Source organism: Microtus pennsylvanicus, chromosome 1, assembly GCF_037038515.1.
Source record: "Microtus pennsylvanicus isolate mMicPen1 chromosome 1, mMicPen1.hap1, whole genome shotgun sequence".
NCBI lineage: Eukaryota > Metazoa > Chordata > Mammalia > Rodentia > Cricetidae > Microtus > Microtus pennsylvanicus.
This window is the reverse complement of record NC_134579.1, coordinates 93,055,888-93,078,687: the sequence shown is the minus strand read 5'-3', so window position 1 is coordinate 93,078,687 and position 22,800 is coordinate 93,055,888. Positions and strand designations below refer to the sequence as shown.

At 51.3% G+C, this 22,800-nt stretch overlaps 1 protein-coding gene across 1 annotated transcript in view; it reads left to right on the top strand.

Moving 5' to 3' along the window:
* Grid2ip (Grid2 interacting protein) overlaps positions 1-14,427 on the top strand; it is a 29,537-nt gene extending 15,110 nt beyond the window's left edge. Inside the window, exons 8-21 of the mRNA XM_075973962.1 lie at positions 1,893-2,033; positions 2,683-2,780; positions 2,929-3,046; positions 4,293-4,648; positions 5,184-5,600; positions 8,618-8,705; positions 9,317-9,394; positions 9,904-10,100; positions 10,434-10,589; positions 10,728-10,814; positions 11,275-11,404; positions 11,498-11,616; positions 13,703-13,867; positions 14,085-14,427. Coding sequence (XP_075830077.1) covers positions 1,893-2,033; positions 2,683-2,780; positions 2,929-3,046; positions 4,293-4,648; positions 5,184-5,600; positions 8,618-8,705; positions 9,317-9,394; positions 9,904-10,100; positions 10,434-10,589; positions 10,728-10,814; positions 11,275-11,404; positions 11,498-11,616; positions 13,703-13,867; positions 14,085-14,156 — 2,222 coding nt within the window. The 3' untranslated portion in view covers positions 14,157-14,427. The remainder of the gene's footprint in view (positions 1-1,892; positions 2,034-2,682; positions 2,781-2,928; positions 3,047-4,292; positions 4,649-5,183; positions 5,601-8,617; positions 8,706-9,316; positions 9,395-9,903; positions 10,101-10,433; positions 10,590-10,727; positions 10,815-11,274; positions 11,405-11,497; positions 11,617-13,702; positions 13,868-14,084) is intronic.
* The last annotated feature ends 8,373 nt before the right edge of the window (positions 14,428-22,800 follow it).

The following is a 22,800-nucleotide window of genomic DNA, read 5'->3' as shown; positions in this document are numbered from 1 at the left end:
CCACCCCCAGTGACTCACTTCCTCAAGCAAAGCCACACCTACTCCAACAAGGCCACACCTCCTAATAGTGCCACACCCTATGAGCCTATGGGGACCGTTTTTCATTAAAACTACCACAGTAGCCCATAGTGAGACCTTGTCTCGGAATCAAAACAAGAGGTTAGGGATGGCTCAGTAGTAAAAGAATTTATTGAGCAAGTAGGAGGACTAGAGTTCAGATTCCCAGGACCCATATTACAGCCAGCTAGGTGAGGCCGACCACCTATAATACTAACACTCCGTAGGTGGGGGATAGGGGACCCCTGAAGCACATTGGCTATCTAGATTAACAAAATGGATGACGAACTCGGGGTTCAAGAGAGAAGCCCTGCCTCAATATATAAAGGGGAGTGTGATAGAAGCACCTCTGCCCTCCACATGTGCACACAAACACACACATGCAAATATTCATACACACATATACACATATAAACAATTTTGAATTCATGCATCCTGTTCACCGTTTACAGTACATGTCACCTGGATTATGGCCTCGTGGTCAGATCACCTTGGCTGGTAGTCTCCAGTGCACAAGCACACATGCAGGGGGCCGCTGAGCTACGCACAACCTCATTCACTGTTCCACTGATACCTACACTGTTAGAGTATGTCCCCCATGTGCCTAAAAACCCCTGCGCTTGGGGCTGAAGAGAAGAATTAGTGATGCAAGTACTTGCTATGCAAGTATGGGAACCCACATAAGTGCTGGGTGAGCATAGTGTCCTGTGCTACATGCTACAGACACTCTGCAGCCACATTTGCTATTGCTTCTCCTTCATGGTACCTACTTCCTACAGCTTGGAGGATTGAGGAAGGCTAAGGGCTTTTAGTATGAAACGCAGGGTCCCCAGAAGGGCAGCATGTGTCCAGAACATTTTCAGTTTGCCTAATGAGTTCTATTGGGTGTCGGTAAGCCGCCTGGAATAAGCACAGGGTGTTGGGACCCAGAAGCATGGACCCAGAGCCCTGTTGGAAACAGCATCAGCCTCCACTAGGCTTTCCATCCTTCAGCTGCTTTTCTTTGTTTTGTTTTGTTTTTGTTTTTCCGAGACAGGGTTTCTCTGTAGCTTTCTTTGGTGCCTATCCTGGAACTAGCTCTTGTAGACCAGGCTGGCCTCGAATTCACAGAGATCCACCTTCAGCTGCTTTTCTTACTCTAGGTACCTGTGTTCTGGTCTCGGGATTCTGCTTAAGCATTACTTTAAAGAGCTAGAGATACATGTATTTCAGAGGTAGAGCCTCTGCCTAGAATCCCCTAGTGAGGGGCTGGGGTATGGCTCAGTGGTAGAGCACCTGCCTAGAATCCCCTAGTGAGGGGCTGGGGTGTGGCTCAGTGGCAGAGCACCTGCCTAGAATCCCCCAGTGAGGGGCTGGGGTGTGGCTCAGTGGTAGAGCACCTGCCTAGAATCCCCCAGTGAGGGGCTGGGGTGTGGCTCAGTGGTAGAGCACCTGCCTAGAATCCCCCAGTGAGGGGCTGGGATGTGGCTCAGTGGTAGAGCACCTGCCTAGAATCCCCCAGTGAGGGGCTGGGGTGTGACTCAGTGGTAGAGCCCCTGCCTAGAATCCCCCAGTGAGAGGCTGGGGTGTGGCTCAGTGATAGAGCACCTGCCTAGAATCCCCCAGTGAGGGGATGGGTGTGGCTCAGTAGTAGAACTCTTTCCGAGCATGCACAAGGTACTGGGTTTCATCTTCAGCGTGACCTAAGAAAAGCTGTAGCGTTATCCTGGGACAAGGCAGGAAGGCCCAGGGTCCAGTGGTCACATATGGTGGTGGTCACTTCTTCCCTCACCTTCCTTGCTGCGGAGGCGGACAGTTCAAAGGTGGCATGCCAAACCTTGCCTGTCCCACCACAGAACCCGAATCCTCACTGGACCTGGAGCCAGAGTCCACACCGGAGCCCACGCCGGAGCCACAACCACGGAGTTCCCAGAGAGCTTCTTCCATGTGCCGTCGTAGCCTGCGCTCCCAGGGCCTGGAGGCCAGCCTCAGCTGTGGTGAGGCCCCACCCCATGGATAAAAACAGGGGCTGCTTTCCTCTCCTGTACATCGGAGTCACCAGAACGATGAGTATTAGTCAGGGTTCTATAGAGGGACAGAGCCCACACAATGAACGTAGATCACAAAGAGGATGTGTTAGATTGGCTTCCATGGTAACAGCTGAGTGGCCCAGCAATGGCCCTCTGCATGCTGAAGAGGCTGGGCATCCATTAGCTGCTCAGTCCATGAGCTGGAGGCATCAGTTCTAGGTCCCAGTTTAGTGCCTGAAGGCCCACAGGATTCCACAGAGCTACTGCTCCATCTACACTGGGAACCTGAAAAATGTGGTTTCTGATAGCAACAGCGGCAGCGGCAGAGCAGATAGACTCACCAGCAAGGAGGGAAGGAAGGCAGGCAAACTTTCCCATCAGATTTCCTTCTATCTGCACTGCTGCAGGAAGGTCCCTTCCAGGCAGTACCTTCAGAGACCCGCCCAAAGGGGGACGCAGCTGATTCCAGTTCCGACCGAGCTGACCACCAGGGTTAATGATTACAACAAGGAGTTGGAAATCTGGGGAATAGCGAGGCTGAGCGCTGACTGCAGGTCTGGACTGAGCTGCAGAGCTCAGGAAGGATAATGAGGTCTCCATGGCACCTTCCTGGCAGGTCCTGGTGAATGCCCTGAGATGCCTCTACCTCTGATCCCAGGCGAGCGGCAGGCTGGTGACGGCACATCCCTTCCGGAGACCCCCAACCCCAAAATGGTGAGGCCTTTCTGTCTTCCAGATGTAATCGATGATCATGGGCCCTGGTGGCCAGCATGTAGGGAATCCTGATCAAAGTTTCCGAGCAGCTAGGGCAAACTGTCCGTGCGTGGTCCCGTTGGTCAGACCCGTCTCCGTTGCCTACTAGATGTCCGCCGTCTACGCGGAGCTTGAGTCGCGACTGAACAGCAGCTTCAAAGGGAAGATAGGAACCGTGTCCAAATCCCGGGCGTCTCCGCCAGTCCCCAGCCTGGTAGGCACAGCAGGTATGGCCTCAGCCACCCTCTGGTCCTGAGGGTCCTTCCAGCTGGCTGTCCATACGTCATTCCTGCTCCTAGACACACCCCCTAGAGGCTGTGCAGCTGGGTCCTAGGGAAACCCAGAGATCTCTGTGCATGTACAATGGGTCATCAAGGTGGGCTTGTCCCAGTCCCTCATTTATCCTTTGTGGTCTTCACCCGGCTGGTGACCCGGAACAGCAGAGTGTTCCCCCAAGCGAGTCCTCAAGTTAGCGTGTGGCTCTCAAACACACTGTAAACTGCATGTCTTGCTGCATGAATAGCAGAGCTGGGAAGATAGTTTCTCTGCAGTCTAAGCAAGACCAGCTATGCCTATAACACAGTCATCTTAGCTACTCGGGATCTGAGGCAGGAGGATCATAGTTCAAAGCTGTCTGGGCTACAGAATGAGTGCAGGGCTAGCCTGGACAACTTATCGAGACCCCACCTCAAAATGGCAGAGTATTTGCTTGGCGTACATGAGGTCCTGGGTCCATTCCCAGTAGCGCACAAGAGTGGGTGTGGGGGCACACCTGTGGTGGAGACCTCAGGAAATGGAGGCAAGAGTCATCTTCAACCTACGTAGGGGGTTCCAGGCCAGCCTGAGCTATGTGAGACTCTGTATAAATTTAGATATATAGGAGACAGTGTTTCTCTGTGTAACAGCCCTGGTTGTCCTGGAATTTGCTTTATAGATCAGGCTGGCCTCGAATTCACGGAGATCTGCCCGCCTCTGCCACGTGAGTGCTGGGCTTACAGGTGTGCGCCACTATTGCCAGGACAAAAGAATAATTTTTTTAAGTGGGGATAAAGGGGTCTGAAGCTATAACTGACTGACAGAGTACTTGCCTTGGTCTCCACTACTGAGAAATGGCGGTGGGGCGGGAGGGCAGATCCTCCCACTCCCTAAGATCCTCCTGTGTGTCCGAGGCTTGCTGGGCAGGGGTGGTACCTCAAGACCCTTGCCTGAGACCTATGGGGATGATCCTTCATGGGTCTTGGTGAGACCTTCAGGGAGGGGTATGTTCCCTTGTGAGCTGAGGTATGGCATGAACTGAAGCCAAGACATAGTCTCTACTTCACCTCCTGTGGTCTTTGGTTACTCTCTCAGGGAAGAGCCTGGGAGGCAATAGCCCAGAGATAGAAAGCATGTCTTAGGACAGACAGCTGACCACTCTTTACCCCATGCTGGGTACTGGCTGATAAACTTCCTCTTCTTCCACCACCAATCAAGGGCCCAGGACCCTGTCTGGAGTCTCATGGCCCAGCGATCGGCTCCTGCCATCCCCCTGCTATGATCCGCTGTGCTCTGGGGGCCTGGCCTCCCCCAGCAGCTCGGAGTCCCACCCCTACGCCAGCTTGGACAGCAGCAGGGCGCCCTCCCCACAGCCAGGTCTTGGATCCATCCACCCCGACAGCCCGCCGAGTCCAGACCCCATCCGGCCACCCAGTCGCAGGAAGCTGTTTGCCTTCTCGCGCCCCGTGCGGAGCCGAGACACAGATCGCTTCCTGGATGTTCTGAGCGAGCAGCTGGGTCCCCGGGTGACCATTGTGGATGACTTCCTGACACCCGAGAACGACTATGAGGAGGTGGGCGTGCGAGTGGGCGTGAAGAGTTGAGGGGTGGAGGTCTATACCGGGTACAGTGTCCCCCAGAGTCTACAGGAGGCCTGTGTCACCGCAGACTACCTCCGACTGCTTCGCCCCTGCTTCAGTCTGTGCTGGAATCTGTCTGCTACCCCATTCCACGTCTGGAACCACCCCAAGCTATCCCCCGTTCAATACTTATTCCACCATTGCCTAAGGCTATATTTGTCGTCTCAGGTTACTCCATCCCAACCTAGGCTATCCAGCTCACAGCCTCAAGCCAAACCCACCAATCGATTCTGTACCTTTCCCCTGGGCTATTTCATCCTTTCCCTAAGGCTACCTCCATATACTTACTGTGTCTCAGGCTAGCCCATTCTCAAGCTGTCCCACGCACAACTTCAGCCTAAGGCAGCGGATTGCCTCTCCTGGTCCCTGTTTTCTCTTGCTCTCCACCCGCTTGCGGTTTTACCGCAAACTGTGCCAGTCTGCAGGGCTCCAGCCTGACCTCCCGCTCGCCTTGCTCTCCCCGGGACAGATGAGTTTCCACGATGACCAGGGCAGTTTTGTGACCAATGAGAGAAGCAGCGCTAGCGACTGTGTCAGCAGCAGCGAGGAAGGAAGCTCTCTGACCTACTCCTCCATCTCCGACCACATCCCCCCGCCCCCACTCAGCCCACCACCGCCACCGCCCCTGCCTTTCCACGACCCCAAACCCAGCTCCCGCTCCTCCGAAGGTCCCCGAGGTCCTCCTCAGTCATTGACCAAACCCCTCACCCAGCTCAGCCACCCGGTCCCACCCCCACCTCCACCACCCCTGCCCCCACCCGTGCCCTGCGCACCCCCCATGCTATCCCGGGGCGTGGGTCACCGTCGAAGCGAGACCAGCCACATGAGCGTCAAGCGCTTGCGCTGGGAACAAGTGGAGAACTCAGAAGGCACTATCTGGGGTCAGGTAGGTAACCAGTGGCTCTCTCAGTTGGGTGAGTGGTCTGGATAGTAACTTGACGGCAAGATCCATCTTCTAGCCCACTGCCTCCTTCTCCTCCTTCTTCCGTTCCTCTTCTTTAGTGTTTTTTAAATTACATTTATTAAATTATATTGAGTGGGGGGGGCATGGTGTGGAGGTCAAAGGGCAACATCCCAGGGCTTTAACTTAGGTCATCAAACTCGTGAAAGCACCTGAGCCATCTCACCAGTTCCTGGCCTCTTCTAACACCAACTAGACTATTCCTTGGTCCTTCTCATCCTGAGCAGAGGAGAAGCGACAGCTTTCCCAAAGATAAATGTGTCCCCAAGCCAAAAGCGCAGTGGGGAGTTCTGGAAATACTACCCTACCCTCCTGCAAAACCCATCACTCCTGAGGCTGAACTAGTTCTCTTAGTTTCTAGTTTTTTACTCATGGCAATCCTTCTGCCTCAACACCACCAAAGTGCTGGGATTAGAGGAATGAACCACTACACCTCAACAGCTCAACTGCTCCTTCAAATGTGGCCGCGGGAAGCTGGTGACAGTGGCTCCTGCCTGTAATCCCAACACTTGGGGGGGAGGGGGGAGGCAGGAGGGTCAGTTCAAGGTCACCCTTGTCTTTCTAGTCAGTTCGGTGGTGGTGGGAGGGGAAGTTTCTCGTCTTGGTTTCCTGCAGACCACATTCCTACAAGCCTGAGATGTGTCCACAAACGTGCTCCCCAATGTTATTCCCCAGTCACCAAGACTGAACACACCTGGCCATCCGCACTGCGGGGCATTCTTACCCAGCAACCTCTTTCTGAAACTATGTATCTACTTGTCTCTCTTCCTTTAGGATCTTTCCCGCAGCAACTGCCCTCATCCTCAGCCCCTGTCCGAGCCCCTTATGGCCTTTCTACATGAACTGTCTCAGTCCTTTGGTTCAGCGTCCAGCCGCTGGCCTGTCCCAGCTTCAGTGGCCCTAATACCTGCCTAAGGCAGCCCTGGGATGAACACATTCCCTGCCAACCCTTAGATGAACCCATTCCTTGCCAACCCTCAGGCAGGTGTGGTGGCATGTACCAGTCATCCCAACACTCAGCAGGCTGAGGAAGGACGATTATGAGTTTGAGACCTCTCTGGGCTACATAGCAGGTCTTTATCTCAAAAAGAGGGTAGGAGAGTGCTGGAAGATGGCTCAATGGGTAGTGCCTATCACCAAGCATCAGGACCTGGGTTCAGACCCCAGTGCCCTGTGAAAATCTGGACATGGTGGTGTATGTCTCTATCTCCAGGGCTGAAGAGGGTAGAGATGGATAGATCCCTGGAGCTCATTGGCCAACTAATTTAGCCAATCGGTAGTGCTCTAGATTTAGTGGTAAGATGACCTCAAAAATTAGGATAGGTGGAACTAAAGACGTACTTTAGAAGGTAAGGGCACTTACTCCTCAAGCTTGAGGACCTGAGTTCAACTCCTCAGTACTCATTTTGTGTGTGTGTGTTTTGTTGTTGTTGTTGTTGTTGTTGTTTTTAAAAAGGTGAGTTGGGTGGTGGTGGTGCATGCCTTTAATCCCAGCATTTGGGAGGTAGAGGCAGTCAGATCTCTGAGTATGAGGCTGCCCTCGTCTACAGAGCAAGTTCCAAAACAGCCAGGGCTGTTACATAGAGAAACCCTGTCTCAATAAACAAAACAAATCAAAACAAAAAAAGGTGGCTGGGAGGTGGTGGTGCACGCCTTTACTCCCAGCACTCTTGAGGCAGATGCAGGCATATTTCTGTGAATTCTAGGTCAGCCTGGTCTACAAAGCGAGCTCCAGGACAGCGAGAGCCACAAAGAGAAACCCTGTCTTAAAAAAAAAAAAGGTGGCTAGGATAAAGACACCTAAGCCTGCCAGTGGCCTCCACATACATGGCACATACATGGGCAAGTATGTACACATAGACCAGACACACGCAAAAGGAGCCTTTGAAACAGGACAAACTCCTCAGGCCTCTCCTGAGCCCTCTTGGTTGTCACCAGCCTCGTCTCTCCTGTCCCAGCCCCATCCTCATGGGTAGAGTACCAAGCATGACTGCCTTATTGACCAGAAGAGCAATCGGTTTATAATTTGGATTATGTAGTATTTCTTTCTTTAAAAAAATTATATATGTGTGCAGATATGTGCACATGAGTGCAGGTGCCGCCAGAGGCCAGAAGAGGGCATCAGGTACCCTGGCACTGGAGTGACCAGTAATTATGAACTGCCTGATGTGGGTGTTGGGAACCACACTAGGGTCCTCTGCAAGAGCAGCCAGTATTCTTAGCTGCTGTGCCATCTCTCCAGGCCTCCTTATAACATTTCTTTTGTTCTTTTATGAGGGGGGGGCATTCAAGACAGGATCCCTCCATGTAACCCTGACTGTCCTAAAGCTCACTTTGTAAACCAGGCTGTCCTCAAATTCACAGAAATCCACTTGCCTCTGCCTCCCTAGTGCTGGGACTAAGGGTGTGCACCACCACCACCCAGCTAATTTGTTTCTTTTCCTCCCTCTCTCCTTCCCTCCCTTCCTTCCTTCCCTTTTGAAACAAGGTGTCATTGTGTAGAGCAGGCTAGCCCGAAACTCACAGATACCTCTTCTTCCTGAGTACTGGGATTAAAGGCATGCACCACCACGCCCAGCTTCTGATTAGTACTTCTTTTTTTAAAATATTATTTATTTATTTATTTATTTATTTATTATGTATACAACATTCTGTCTCTGTGTGTCTGCAGACCAGAAGAGGGCAGTGGTTGCCGGGAATTGAACTCATGACCTTTGGAAGAGCAGGCAATGCTCTTAACCACTGAGCCATCTCTCCAGCTCCCCTGATTAGTACTTCTTGCAGCCTCCTCTCACTCCTGCCTTCCTCTTGAACCTCCTGGGTCTTGGAGGTCTTGGGATCATCTACGTCTCTTTGGGAGATTCCAGGATGGACTTCAGAGGTCAAAGGCAGGCTAGCTGCCTGGGCTTTTCCTGCTTTGACCTTCCCATGATCCCTTGCAGCTCGGGGCGGACTCTGACTATGATAAGCTGAGTGATATGGTGAAATACCTGGACCTGGAACTCCACTTCGGCACCCAGAAACCTTCCAGTGAGTGGCCTGATGGCCCTGGGTCATGTCAACAGCCACACTGCCTGCTGTCTTCTGGGCATTCTCTAGCTCCCAGTCCCCACAGCATGCACGTATTGCTATTGGGTCTTCCAACTTTCAGGCCCTTCTGCATGCTAGAATTCCTCAACAGTGCTGCAAGCTAGATCCTGCAGCCACCTGCAGTTTTTAGTGAAGAAGCCCAGAGAGGCTAGGTAGTCGGCAGAAAGTCACAGAACCAGGATAGCGTGAGCAGCAGGCATCTATGAACGTCCTTCTCAGTCTCCCCACCCCCCTAGTCCTTTCTAGGTATCTCCTTGTAGTGGTTGGAGTGTGACTCTAAGTATCGGCAGTCAGTTCTTGTACACGACACAAGCTCAGAAAGTGGTGGGTTTTCATTGTTAGGGTCAGACAAGCCACGTGCTGAATGGCCTTAGGCTGAAAGGCTGAAGAATGAGGGGAGTTTGGATGCCTGGCGCTGATGTAGTTATGGCGATGCACGCCAGGAAAAGGGTCCTTGCCGCTTGCTGTGGCCACATCTCTCCCTTGGTCCTGCCACATCAGCCCTAGCCTAGCCTCCTGCTCCCCATTAAACTATCCAGTTTCCCTTCCAGAGCCCGTGCCTGGCCCCGAACCCTTCAGGAAGAAAGAAGTGGTGGAGATCTTGTCCCACAAGAAGGCCTACAACACCTGTGAGAAGCCTAAGGGGCCCATCCTCTGGGTCTCGGAAGTTGAGACCCGCAAAGGGGTGGGGTGACCGAAATTCCGATGTGGGCGTTGGGACCTGTCACCCTGCTAAATAACCCTCCTCTCAGGGTAACAGGATCCCCTTCCTGGGACTCAGGTGCACACCTAGGAACCCTCTATTGGTCACATTCACCACAATGGATTCCTTCGCTCTGGCCCCGCCTTTAATCACATTATCTACTAGTTCCCCGCCCCGTCCGCAGATCCCGCATATATTCCTGCTACGTCTTTGGGGCTCCGCCCCTTATCAGTCTATAAGACCCCCTCTGGCTAAGTCTATGCCACGCCCTTCTCCACTAGACACCTCTCCCAGGCCCCTCCTCCCGTATCCCTCTAAGTCTCAGTAGTTACGACCAATCATCATGCCCACCCATTCCCTGAGGCCCCACCCCTACTCTGAGCTCCGCCCTCTCCCTGGACCCCGCCCCGGCTCATCCTGGTGTCCTGCTCTCAGCCATCCTTCTAGCGCACCTGAAGCTGACCCCTGGCGAGCTGAGGCAGGTGCTCATGAGCATGGAGCCCAGGCGCCTGGAACCTGCGCATCTGGCGCAGTTGCTGCTCTTCGCTCCCGACGCCGACGAGGAGCAGCGCTACCAGGCTTTCCGCGAGGCTCCAGGCCGCCTCAGTGAGCCGGACCAGTTCTTCCTGCAGGTGCTAAGAGGTCCCCCTGGTCGTCACCGCCCCCCACTGCCCGCCCCCAACATGGCTAAGGGCGCCTTCGCCTGGGCTCCTCTCCGCAATCGGGAGTTAGCTTCTGTCCAGGTCCCTTGAAGATTGTCCCTGGCCTCTGAGTCTCAATTTAACTCCTTTGATGACCCGTTCCCACTCGCGGTCAAGGCAAATGGGAGAGAACATCCTCTAGGGGTCGTGATAATTTTTCCCAAGGAGTACCCAGTTCAGTAGTCAGAGGACTCCCTCCCCAGGATAGACAGTAGGTACTACTGACTGCGGATGGATAAATCCTGGCTCTTGACTTTCCTGTAGATGCTGTCGGTTCCCGAATACAAGACCCGCCTGCGCAGTCTACACTTCCAGGCCACCTTACAGGAGAAGACAGAGGAGATCCGAGGCAGCCTTGAGTGCCTGCGACAAGCATCCCTGGAGCTCAAAAACAGCCGGAAACTCGCCAAGATCCTGGAGGTCAGATGGCTTCCCATGCCTGCTTTTTTAATCTGATCTTCTGTCTTCCAGGGGCTCCCAGCCTGGAAACCAAAAACTACACATGGGGAGAGGGATGGGGTGAGCCTATGGACCCAATCACCCTTGTTCTTCTTACAGTTTGTGTTGGCCATGGGCAACTATCTCAACGATGGACAGCCCAAGACCAACAAGACCACCGGCTTCAAGATCAACTTCCTGACAGAGGTGAGGGCCAGCAGGCAGTCACTTGCTCCAGCTGCCAGGCTTGGAGGTCAAACCTATGTCAAGTTGTGGCAGTAGAGCTAAGTGTGGTGGCATACACCTGTAATCCCAGCGTTTAGAAGGTTGAGGCTCAAGGATCAGAAGTTGACTTCTAGCCTAGGCTAAATAAGAGCCTGATTCATACAACCTACAATGGAGGAGAAGAAAATTCAACAGGGGAGAAGAAAACATTATGCCCATAAATTCTTCCCCTGGCTGGGGAAGGGGAAACAGGCTGCACACAGGCTCAGAAGTGACTCAGGCAAAGAGCAGGAGCATGGAATGGGGCTTCTCCGGTTCAGATCCAGGACCTAGACTTGGGAGGGGAGTTGGAGTTTAGGAACACAGAAAAGTCTGGTGTCATGTGACCAGACGTCTGGTGAGTGGGACTTTGAGGAGCATCTGTGGCGGGCGTCCCTTACAGCTAAACTCCACCAAGACAGTGGATGGGAAATCTACCTTTCTGCACATCCTTGCCAAATCGCTAAGCCAGCACTTTCCTGAACTCCTGGGCTTTGCCCAGGACCTGCCCACTGTGCCCCTGGCTGCCAAAGGTAGGTTGTGTTCATGGGTAAGGGAGACAGATGCATTCTTCCCTGAGCTGGGGATGCAGCCCCCCTAAGACTTGGTTCCTTCCTGACACGCAGTGAACCAACGAGCCCTGACTGGTGACCTGGCTGATCTCCATGGCACTGTCAGTGAGATTCAGGTGGCCTGCCAGAGCATGTCCCCCTCCAGTGAGGACAGGTTTGCTGTCGTCATGACTGTATCCTCCAACCAGCCTACTCCAGCACCAGACTGGACTGTGGGGTGGTCCGGTAAAGCTGACTGTGGCTCTAGGGCTCAGTGCAGACCCTTGTAGGAATTCCAGGCAGAAGCTGCGCGTGCCCAGGGATTCTGGGAGGGGTTCCATCCTGGATTATATAGAGTCCACGTGCTTATGCCAAAGCCGAGTAGCTGAAGATGGTGTTCTTTTGTGTATTTATGACACTGGGGATCGAACTCAGAGCCTCAGGTGTTCAGGCATATGTTTTACTGGGGAGCCAGGCTGGCAGCCATCACTGGTGGATTCCCAACAGGTATGCTACTGCCAAGCCCTGCCTTCATCCCCTCCCTGAGGGATTCTAGACAGGGGCTCTACCACTAAGTCACACCCCAGCCCCTCACTGGGGGATTCTAGGCAGGTGCTCTACCACTGAGCCACACCCCAGCCCCTCACTGTGGGATTCTAGGCAGGGGCTCTACCACTGAGTCACACCCCAACCCCTCACTGGGGGATTCTAGGCAGGTGCTCTACCAGTGAGCCACACCCAATGGACACAGGGAGGCACTGAGCTATAATACCCCGTTCACTCCCTATTACACTTTTGAAGCTGAGTCTCTCTGAGTTGTCCAGGCTGGCCTCAGACTCACTCTATAGCCCAGGCAGGCCTTGAACTTACAATTCTCTGGCCTCATCCTCCCAAGGATCTAGGGTGACAGGTCTCTATCACCAGGCACACTCATAGTTCCCAAAGTCATTGATATGTTGACAACTATCTGTCCTCATGAATGGTGGGGCCCGGATTGAAATCACAAGAGACAAGGAGAAGCTTGGCCAGTCAGGCACTGTAAGCCAAAAGCAAGACGAGAGAGGCACTGGGGGGACTGGATCCAGAGCATTCAATATTGTTCTCCCAGGGAACTGTGCACTTTGAATTAGGGCCACTAAGTCTTTCTTACAGTGCACCAGATACTATCTTAAATCCTGGAGGCCCAGAGAGGGAACAGGTTGCCCTAGGAGGACAGAAACAATGAGCTTTTGAACTGTTTTAAATACTAACAAAAGCTATAGGAAAAACAAGGCATTTTAAAAAGAAAGAAAACAAAGAGGAAGGAAGAAAGGGGGAAAGGAAAAAGAGAAAAGGGCTGCTGTGGTACGGTACACATGTACTCAGAGGTAGAGGCAGGGGGATCAGGAAGTCAAAGTTATCCTCAGCCAGCCTGGATTACAAGAGATCCTGTCTCAAACACATAAACCAAGTATCAGGTAGACAGGATCAGCCCAAGGGAGTGGTCTGAGAAGTGGGCAGTGAGCTCAACACACTGAAATCCCAGCACTCAGGATGCTGAGGTAGAAGGAGCTGGAGTTTAGCAGGGCGGCACTCAGTAGACAGAATCAGGTGGATCTTTGCTGAGTTCGAGACCAGCCTGGTCTGCAAGAGCTAGTTTCAGGACAGACTCCAAAGCTACAGAGAAACGCTGTATACGGAATTTAAAAAAAAAAAAAAAAAGGAGGAGAAGGAAGAGCTGGAGTTCAAGGCCAGCCTGGGCTACCTAATGAGATCGTGTCTATAAACAAAACAAACAAATAATAACAAAAACAAACAAGCCCGGCGGTGGTGGCGCACGCCTTTAATCCCAGCACTCGGGAGGCAGAGGTAGGCGGATCTCTGTGAGTTCGAGACCAGCCTGGTCTACAAGAGCTAGTTCCAGGACAGGCTCCAAAGCCACAGAGAAACCCTGTCTCGAAAAACCAAAAATAAAAATAAAAATAAAACAAAAGACAAAAAAAACGAACAAACAAGAGTCAAGAAGTTGCTAAGCAGACGTCTCCAAGACCATGGCTCCCCCTGTGGAGAGAGGGGATGTCTGAGGATATACAGAATGTAAATTAATTCTGCATGAAGGACTGACTGGTGTCCTGAAACCTGTGGCGTGGGGAGTGGGAGGGGGCACAGTTCTCTGCCTGCAGGAAGGAAGATTCTATCAGAGCAGAGAGGGAGCGGGGCAGCCAGGGCTGTCTGGGTTCACATTCCAGCCGAGGAGGGTAGAGCACCCAGCGGCTGTTTCCTTAACCAAGGCCCCCATAGTCCTTTCTGGAAACGGCACAACCGGCTCTGCGGGCTCTGGACGGGCTGCAGCGGGAGGCCATGGAAGAGCTAGGGAAGGCACTGGCCTTCTTCGGAGAGGACTCCAAGGCCACTACCTCAGAGGCCTTCTTTGGCATCTTTTCAGAATTCATGAGCAAATTTGAGGTGAGTCAGGGTGGAGGTTGGAGGGGCCCCTGAAGGGAGATGGGGCCAGGAGAGCATCCTCCCCATGTTCCCCTGGGAAAGGGTGTCCGTAAATGGCATATACCCTGTCTCTGGTGCGGTGGGGCCACAGGCTCAGCACCAGCCATCTGGGTGCCAGGAAGAGGCAGGAAGGGTGTCATTGATGCTGAGACCACTGACCACTCCCTCGCATCTCCAGAGAGCACTCAGCGACCTGCAGGCAGGTGATGGCCCACGCAGCTCCGGGATGGTTTCACCCCTGGCCTGGTGACAGCTGCCATCAAGCATCTTCTGCAGTCTGAGCACGGAGACCGAAGGTGGAGGTTGCGACCCCCTAGGGACGTCACAGGGTCCAGGGTACTTGCTCATGCAGCTTGTCTGCAGGAAGGGCTTGGGTGCGGTGGGGGCCGCAGCCCCGTATCTCCGGCTACCTCAGCTGCTAAGCTCCGCCTAGCCCTCTTCTGCCCATCCTCCTTGGTCTCCCAGACAGCCTGCCTGGCTTCCCATCACCATAACGTGAATAAAATGCTGCTTTGTGTCAGGAGCTGTCCCACCTGAGGGCGGATTGCAAAGTGGCCGCTGGCCTGGAACCCTTGCCTGTGGCTTGGTGGGAACACACCGCTAGGATGTACAGAGTTACTCTGTGAGTCTGCTGGAGGGGGCTCTGGACCAGAGGCCGACACTCCAGGATGAACCCACTAAGCCAGCACCAGAAAGAAAGCCTATAAGATCACTGCCTCCACGGCCGCTGGAGGAGGGCAGGCGAGATGAAGACTGTGAGACTGGGTTGTAGAGGCTGGGGTGGCTGTGGCAGCATGGAGCAGGAGAGAGAAGTCTCGGCTGGGGCTATTGAGAAAGAGGGAGAGGAGGGCCACTGGATCTAGGCTTTGTCTTCTTTATGTGAATTTATTTAATTTTATTTTTGAGAGACAGGGTCTCGTGTAGCTCAGGCTGGCCTCAAACTCACTGTGCAGCCAAGGGTAACCTTGATCCTCCTGCCTCTACCTCCCAAGTGTTGGGATCATAGGCACGTGCTACCATGCTCCATGTTCTTATTCTCTCTCTCTCTCTCTCTCTCTCTCTCTCTCTCTCTCTATATATATATATATATATATATATATATATATATATATATATAACAGACTGGCCTTGCAGTTCACTATGTAGCTCAGGTTGGCCCCCAGCTCACCACTATACTCCTGCCTAGGCCTCCCCAGCGCTGGCATTATGTTACTAAGGGAATGAACCAAGAGCCTGGAACATGCTAGGTAAGTACTCTGCCACTGAGCTATACCCCAGCCCTCGCTCTGCTTTTGGGGAAGTGTCTTAGTTGCTCAGTCTGACTTTGACCTCACTCTGTAGACCAAGTGGGCCTTGAACTTTTAAGTCTTCTACCTTAGGCTCCCCAATAAGTGGAAGGCAGGCCTGCACCTCCTGGCCCAGCCAGAACCCAGAGATATGGGTTCTAATTCTGTGTGGAATCGGGGTGGGAGTGGTGTGTACAGAGCAGGTGGGGGTCAGAGGACAATGGCATGAGTCGGCTCTCTCCTTCCACCATGTGGGTCCTGGATATTGAACTCAGGTCATCAGGCTGGGCAGCAAACACCCTTACCCACTGAGCCATCTTGGTAGCCCTAAGAATCGAGCTTTCAGTCTTAGCAGCCCAGATCCTATTTAGCGGTGGTCAGATGTGAGCTGGAGCAGTTGGGAGCAGAACAGAAATCCTGACGGTTAGGGCAAAGGGGACATGGCAATGGCTGGATGGGATAGTGACGTCAGTTCAATGGTCAGCCACAGTTCCTCACCTGGGTAGTGATGCCATTGCCCGGAACAGGCTGAGTGAGGAGGGCAGGCTCAGGGGTAGCTGACACAATCTGGGCCATCCAGGATCCCCAAGGCTGCACTGTGTAAACCTGGGATGAGAGATGAGTCGCCTGGAGCCTGCACGTGGATGGGACAATGAACAGAGTTCCCATCCCTTGGTTTTGGTATTCTAGGCCCAGATTCCCACAATACGATGCCATAGGCCTCTCTTCCGTGCTGCTGTTTCTCTTTGGGTCTGTTACTCTGTGCGTGTTTGCTAAAGGGTGTGCCACACATGGATGTCAGAGGGCAGCTTGTGAGCTTGGCTGCACATGCCTTTACCCAAGGAGCCATTTTGCTTTCTGTTTTTTAAATTTTTTTTAAATTAAATCTATTTTATATTGCTGGGATTCAAACCCCAGGCCCTGTGCTTCCAAGTTCTATCACCATGCTACCCCTCCACCCCTGGCTATTATTTATTTATTTATTTACTTATTTATTTATTTATTTATTTATTTATTTGAGATGGTGTTTCATAGCCAAGCTGACCTTAAACTTTGACCCCTTTTGCCTCTCACTCCCAGTTACTGGGGTTATAGGCCTGTACCACAAAACCCAGTTTGACTTTTATTTTAATTTGTATCTTTTTTTTTTGAGACACAGTCTCTGTAGACCATGCAAGCCTCAGATCTGTGGCAGTCCCCTGCCTCAGCCTCCTGCCTACTGAGACCGTAAGACATGAACTACCCACCCCAGCTCCTCACTTGACTTTCTCCAGAAGTATGAAAGGCCTTCATCTGTATCTTGGATTTTTTTCTTGCCTGTTTTTTTTATTTCATTTTTTGTATCTTGAATTTTTTAAGATTTATTTATTTATTATGTATACAACATTCCTTCCATGTATGCTTGCATGCCAGTAGAGGGCACCAGATCTCATTATAGATGGCTGTGAGCCACCATGTGGTTGCTGGGAATTGAACTCAGGACCTCTGGAAGAGCAATCGGTGCTCTTAACCTCTGAGCCATTTCTCCAGCCCCCTGCATCTTAAATTTTAAGAAATTAATTCTATGTGAATGTACACGTCCATAGGTGGGTTTGTCCACGTGAATTTGGTGTTCCGAGGCCAGAAGTGGGGATCCGGTGACCTGTAGCAGAAGTTCGAGACCGGTCCATGTAAGCTGGGAGTTCCTAACTGCTGAACCATCTCTCCTGCACCTCAGACTTTTTCTCCCACTAAAATCAAAATCCCAATAGGTAGGACTTGGAACCTTTGGTTTCTTCTCTCTGGGACAGAAGACTATGCAGACCAGGCTACTCTCAGACTCTGTGTAGAAGATGACCTTGAGCTGATCCTCCTGCCTCCACCTCCTCAGTGCTGGGATTACAGGCATGCACCACTACCACGGAATCTTTCTATAGCGCTGGGGCTGGGAGCCAGGGCTTCATATATGCTAGGCAAACACTCTACCCACGGAGTCAGATCCCCAGCCCAATCTGGTTCTTGAGAGCCTTCCACAGTCCTTGACTCTAAGTGTGTTCTCTCCTTGTTCCTTTCTTATGCCCATCCAACCCATAAAAACATTTGAACCAAGATGTGTGTGTCAAGGAGGAACCTGGCTAGTCAGCATACACGTCTCCTTAGCAGCGAGACTTGTACACAGTGCCTGGTACCTGTGTCCCTGGAAAAGGGTGTCAATAACCCTTGTTGGGCAGCTGGAGAGGGGCTCAGTGGTTCAAGCACTGGTTTTTCTTCCAGAGGACCTAGATTCAAATCACATGGAGGCTCACAGCCATGTGACTCCAGTTCCAGGCGATCTGACTCCCTCTTCAGGCCTCCACAGGCTCTGAACACATGTGGTGCATAGACATACATGCAGGTCAAACACCCATACACTCATAAAACAATTTCCTTTCGAAACAGTCCTTGTTGGGGAGCTGGAAAGATGGCTCAGCTTAGAACACTAGTTGCTTTTACAGAGGACGGAGTTTCCAATCTCACCAACACATGGTGGCTCACAAACTCCAGGGATTTTTGTTTTGTTGGGGGGGGGGCACTAATCTTCTGATGTCAATTTCTGACCTTCCCAGGCACCAAGCATGTAATACATTCATGCAGGTATAACATCCATACGCATAAAATTAAATAACTAAACCTGGATTTACAAGTTTTGGTTCATGTTGTAGGCCAGGAGAGATGGCTCAGTGGGTAAAGGTGTTTGCCACTAAACCTGACAACCTGAGTTCAGATCCCAGTATGCATGTGATGGGGTAGAGAGGGAACAAGTTGTCCTCTGACATCTTTGCAGGTATGCACAAATAAATAAAGAATAATATATTTTAAAATCTCTGATGGAGTTAGGATTTAAAAGCATAGCTTATGCCGGATGTGGTGGTACACGACTTTAGTCCCAGCACTCAGGAGACAGAGGCAGGTGAGTTTGAGGCTAGTGTGCTCTACAGAGCGAGTTCCAAGATAGCCAGGGCTACACAGAGAAACCCTGTCTTTAAAGGAGGGGAAGACAAAGTAGTAATAATAGTCACAGTTTATTCAGAAGGCTGAAGCAGGGGGATAGAAAGTTCAAAGGCCTGCTTGGGTAAATTATTGAGACTCTATCCTTGAAATAAAAACTAGACAGGAGGAAGAAGAGGCTAGAGTTGTAGTTAGTGGCAGCGTGCTTACTGAGAATGCATGAGGTGCCAATGTTCAATCTCCAGAGATCCACAGATTATAGACTCCACCAGGCAAGATCTCCCAGCCCAGGCAGAGCTCCATAGCATTTTCCTGAAGTTAGAAACACATGCCCCTTGCCTGAAGATCTAGCCACTGGACTGAGGTTTGACAAGTCAAGCACTAGCTAGGATTTTTTTCCTTAACTTGCCTTGTATCTGTTATCAATTTGTTACAGCAGTACTGTGTAACAAACTGGCCTTAACCTTCTTTCCTCTTCATTATCCCAAGGTGTTGGACATGCTAGGCGGGCGTCCTGCTGCCGAGCCATGCCCCCAGTTCCTTCCTCAGTAAGGGATTCTATCTGAATTATTTAACCTCCATTTATTTATTTATTAGGGTGCATCCACTACAGAGGCATGTGGAGGTCAGAGGGTAACCTGAGGAAGCCAGTGTATTTCACCATGTGTATTCTGGAGAACAGAACGGTCACTAGTGGGTTCTGGGCAAGCACTATGTTGCTGGGCCAAGCCCCAGCCCCTTATTGGTGGTTTCTAGGCAAGTGTTCTACCATTAACCTCTATCCCCACCCTCTTTCAAATTTTAAACTTTGAGACAGAGTTTTACTAAGTTACTCAGGCTGGTCTTGAATTCTTCCATTATAATTCAAGCAGGCCTAGAACCTGGGCTCCTTCTGTCTTAGGCCCCAGGTAGTTGGGATGAAAAACCTTAACTCATTATGAAATGACAACCACTTAGTGCTCAAGGCTTGGGTGACTTGGGCCGGGCTGATCTAAGCCAGATTCCGTGGATCCTCACACTCTGCAACTGTGCGAGTCAGGTATGTGGCCTTGCCAGTCGTGCAGGGGTTTCTCCCACACGTGGAACTGTGGCGGAGAAAGCGAGGACAGCCTCAGGTGGTGGCTCATCCTCTACCCAAAACTGGGATCCCTTTCCTAAGTGAGGCAAGAGCCCAAGAGAACAAATAAGCAAAAGCACAGAAATTCAGGGCTGGGGATATAGTCCAGTTGGTAGAGTGCTTGCCTAGCGTGCTTCAAGCCCTGGGTTCGATTCCTGGCGCTGCATAAATGGGCTGTAGTGGTGCATGCCTGTAATCCCAGCACTGAGGAGGTGGAGGCAGGAGGATTGGAGTTCAAGGTCATTGGAGCCAGCCTGGGCGACAGGAGACCTCGTCTCAATCAATAAACCAGTGCACACAAGCCTCTCGAGGTTGTCTCAGAACTGGCGCACTAGCGACAAGGGCCATTCAGATTGGAGTGGGAGAAAAAACATCTGTTTATTTTAATTTATATTTTGAGACAGGGTAGCCCAGGCTGACCTTGAGCTCAGGCAGGCAGATGCTATGATGGCCACACTGTGAACTCAGGAATATGGGGAGTATCGGGACATTTTAAAATCTATTACATGGCCCCTTGGCCAAGCAGGTTCTAGCCTCCTTAAGGTCATAAGTGACAGCCAGGGTGGTGATGTACATCCATGATCCTGACCCTCAGAGGTGGAGGCAGGAGTTTCAGGGTAGTTATTGGCTACATAATGAATTTGAGGCCAGGCTAGGCTACATATGAGGCCATATCTCAAAACAACAAGGCCAGAAAGGTGGCTCAGTAGGTAAAGGCACTTGCTACCAAGCCTGAGACCTGAGTTTGATCCCTGGGACCCACCTGGTGGAAGGGAGAAAACTGACTCCCAAAACTTGTCCTCTGGCTTCTACATGCACACACAACCCATTAGTACACACACACACACACGAATTATTAAAATGTTCTAAACATTGGCAAAACAAAATAAAAAATTCTACATGACCCCAAGCGTGCCTGGGCTGAGCATTGCTCCACACTGTCACCAGGTGACTGCTAGGTCACCTGTGAGTAGTCTCTCCTGCAGACACTCCAGTGGGCAGTTGTGAGCTGGGCCTACTTAGCAACCTTCTGTCAGAAAAGCCCCTTATATTTTTTTGGAATTATCGCTCCCTTATTCTGGGGCCAGCGAGCTGAGCAGGTACAGAAAGTAAGTGGCCGTGTGGCTCGGAGACAGTTCAAGACTCAAGTCCAGACAGCTTGAAAAGGGAAGCTTCCGTTTCTCTGGAAGCGGTGTGTGTACAAAGGGTGGGAACCTGGGGGTGGGGTGCCTCCGTATCAGCAAAGGACAAGAGAAGGTTGCTATGTGCATCTTTGCCCCTGGATCCAGCCGTGCCTGAAGTACACATCTGGGCTTAGCAGTTCCAAAGCCACCACGTTCCCCTTCTACGGTAAAAGGTTAATTTCTTGACCAAGGCCGGCTATAGACAGACCTTCCGTGTTTCTAACGTGCTTTCTTTACTCATGAACATAGCTGCCAATACTATTGACAGGTGCCACATACAATGCTGGGTGTAGACACCTCGTGGGTCAGGACCTCACAATTTAATTTCCTATATCTTATGGGGGTTCTGCCCCAGAACCAGTGCACAGTGCCGTGTGTGAACCAGTACGTGTCTCCTCTCCAACCCTTCCCTCAAATGATAAAATGTGGGTGCCATGCTTATGCTCCTGGAATTAACTCGCTCCTTGACAATAGCAGTGATGTAGCCTAGCCCTGCGCGGCTTTCCCAGTGGTGACACCGTGACCTTTACTGAGTAGGACACTTCATGTGTTTACACGTTTTGTTTCAGTTTCTTCACAGCCCTCCGAGGTGGATTTTGTGATCTCCTTTTTACAAATAAAAGTCTGAAACTCATGGAAATTGCTGGAACTTTCTGGATCCAAAAACTGTTGTCTGTGGGCATTCAAAGCTTGTCCTCTTGAATGGAAATTTTATTCTTTTTCTTTTCTTTTCTTTTTCAGACGGGGTTTCTCTGTGTAACAGGCCTGGCTGTCCTGGAACTCACTTGGTAGACCAGGCTGGTCTCGAACTCACTGAGATCTGCCTACCTCTGCCTCCCGAGTGCTGGGATTAAAGGCCTGCACCACCATCTCCCAGAAAATGAAATTTTCTTTTCTCTTTAAAATGTTTTATTTAATTTTATCTGTTTATTGGGGGAGGGTATCCCAGTTCACTTTCTATCACCATGATACAGATCGTGGTCAAAAAGCAACTTGAAAAAAAAAAGCAACTTGTGAAGTAAGGGGTTTATTGAGCTTACATGATTTGATTATGGTCATTGAGAGAAGTCAAGGCAGGAACTCAAGTAGGGCGGGAGCCTGGAGGTGGGAACTGAAGCAGAAACCATGGAGGAAGGCTGATTGCTGACTTGCTCCCTCTGGCTCACTCAGCATCCCAGGACTACCTGTACAGGGGTCACATTTTCCCCAGTGTCCTGGGCCCTCCTACACCAATCAAGAAAATGCTCCCAAAGACTTGCCCACAGGCCAATCTGGTGAGAGCAACTTCTCAACTGGTGTCTCCTCTTCCCAGACGACTCCAGCCTGGGCCAGGCTGACAAAACAAAAACCATAGACAGCTAATCCGTGTAGGGGGTGCCCGCCACAGCGTGTGGAAGTCCGAGGACACGTCTCAGTAGTTGGCTCTCTCCTTCCACTGTGTGGGGGCCAGGGATTGAACACAGCTATTTCATATGTATGTTTTGGAGGCTAGAAGTCCAAATTCAAGGTGTCCAGAGGCCAGGTTTCTCTCTGACTTGTAAAGACATATGTATGTTTTGGAGGCTAGAAGTCCAAATTCAAGGTGTCCAGAGGCCAGGTTTTTCTCTGACTTGTAAAGACACTGTGTCTCAATGTCTTACATGATTTCTCTTGGTACACATGTATCCGTGGTGTGTCTCTTGGGGATTTTGTTTCCTTTAGATTTTTTGCCTGCTGGAGCTGGAGCCCAAACCCTGTGCACCCTGGACCAGTGCTCTGCCACTGAGGCAGACCCCCAGGCCCCTCTGGGGGGATTCTAGGCAAACTTGTTGCCAGTGTGTTACATCTCCAGCCCCTCCCCGTTTTGAGACACTCTCTATGTAGTAACATAGGCCAAGCATCAGGCAATCTTCCTTCCTCTGCCTCCTGTGGGCTGGGAATACAGGCGTGGACCACCACCTGGTTCCCTCTTTCTATAAGGACACCAGTCCTGTTGAATTGGGACCCACCCACACAACCTCACTTAACATTAATTTCCTCTGTTTTTTTTTTTTTATTAATTTTACCTAGGTTTTTTTTTTTTTGAGAAATGTTCTTAATGCACCACTGTCTGGTCTCTAACTTGAAATCCTTCTGCCTCCGCCTTTAATGACCTCTTTAAGGACCTTGTCTACAAATACACTTACCACCTCTGGTAGTGGAGGTTGGGCCTCAGCATCTGAATTTGAGGGGAGCACAGTTGAATCCATCACCGTGACTTTATTAACTGGGGTTGTGAGAATTCTCTCCTGAGTGGGAGGTATACCATGTCTACCCCTCCTTCTAAGTTCCCAATGTCAAACCAAAGGATGATTGCACCCA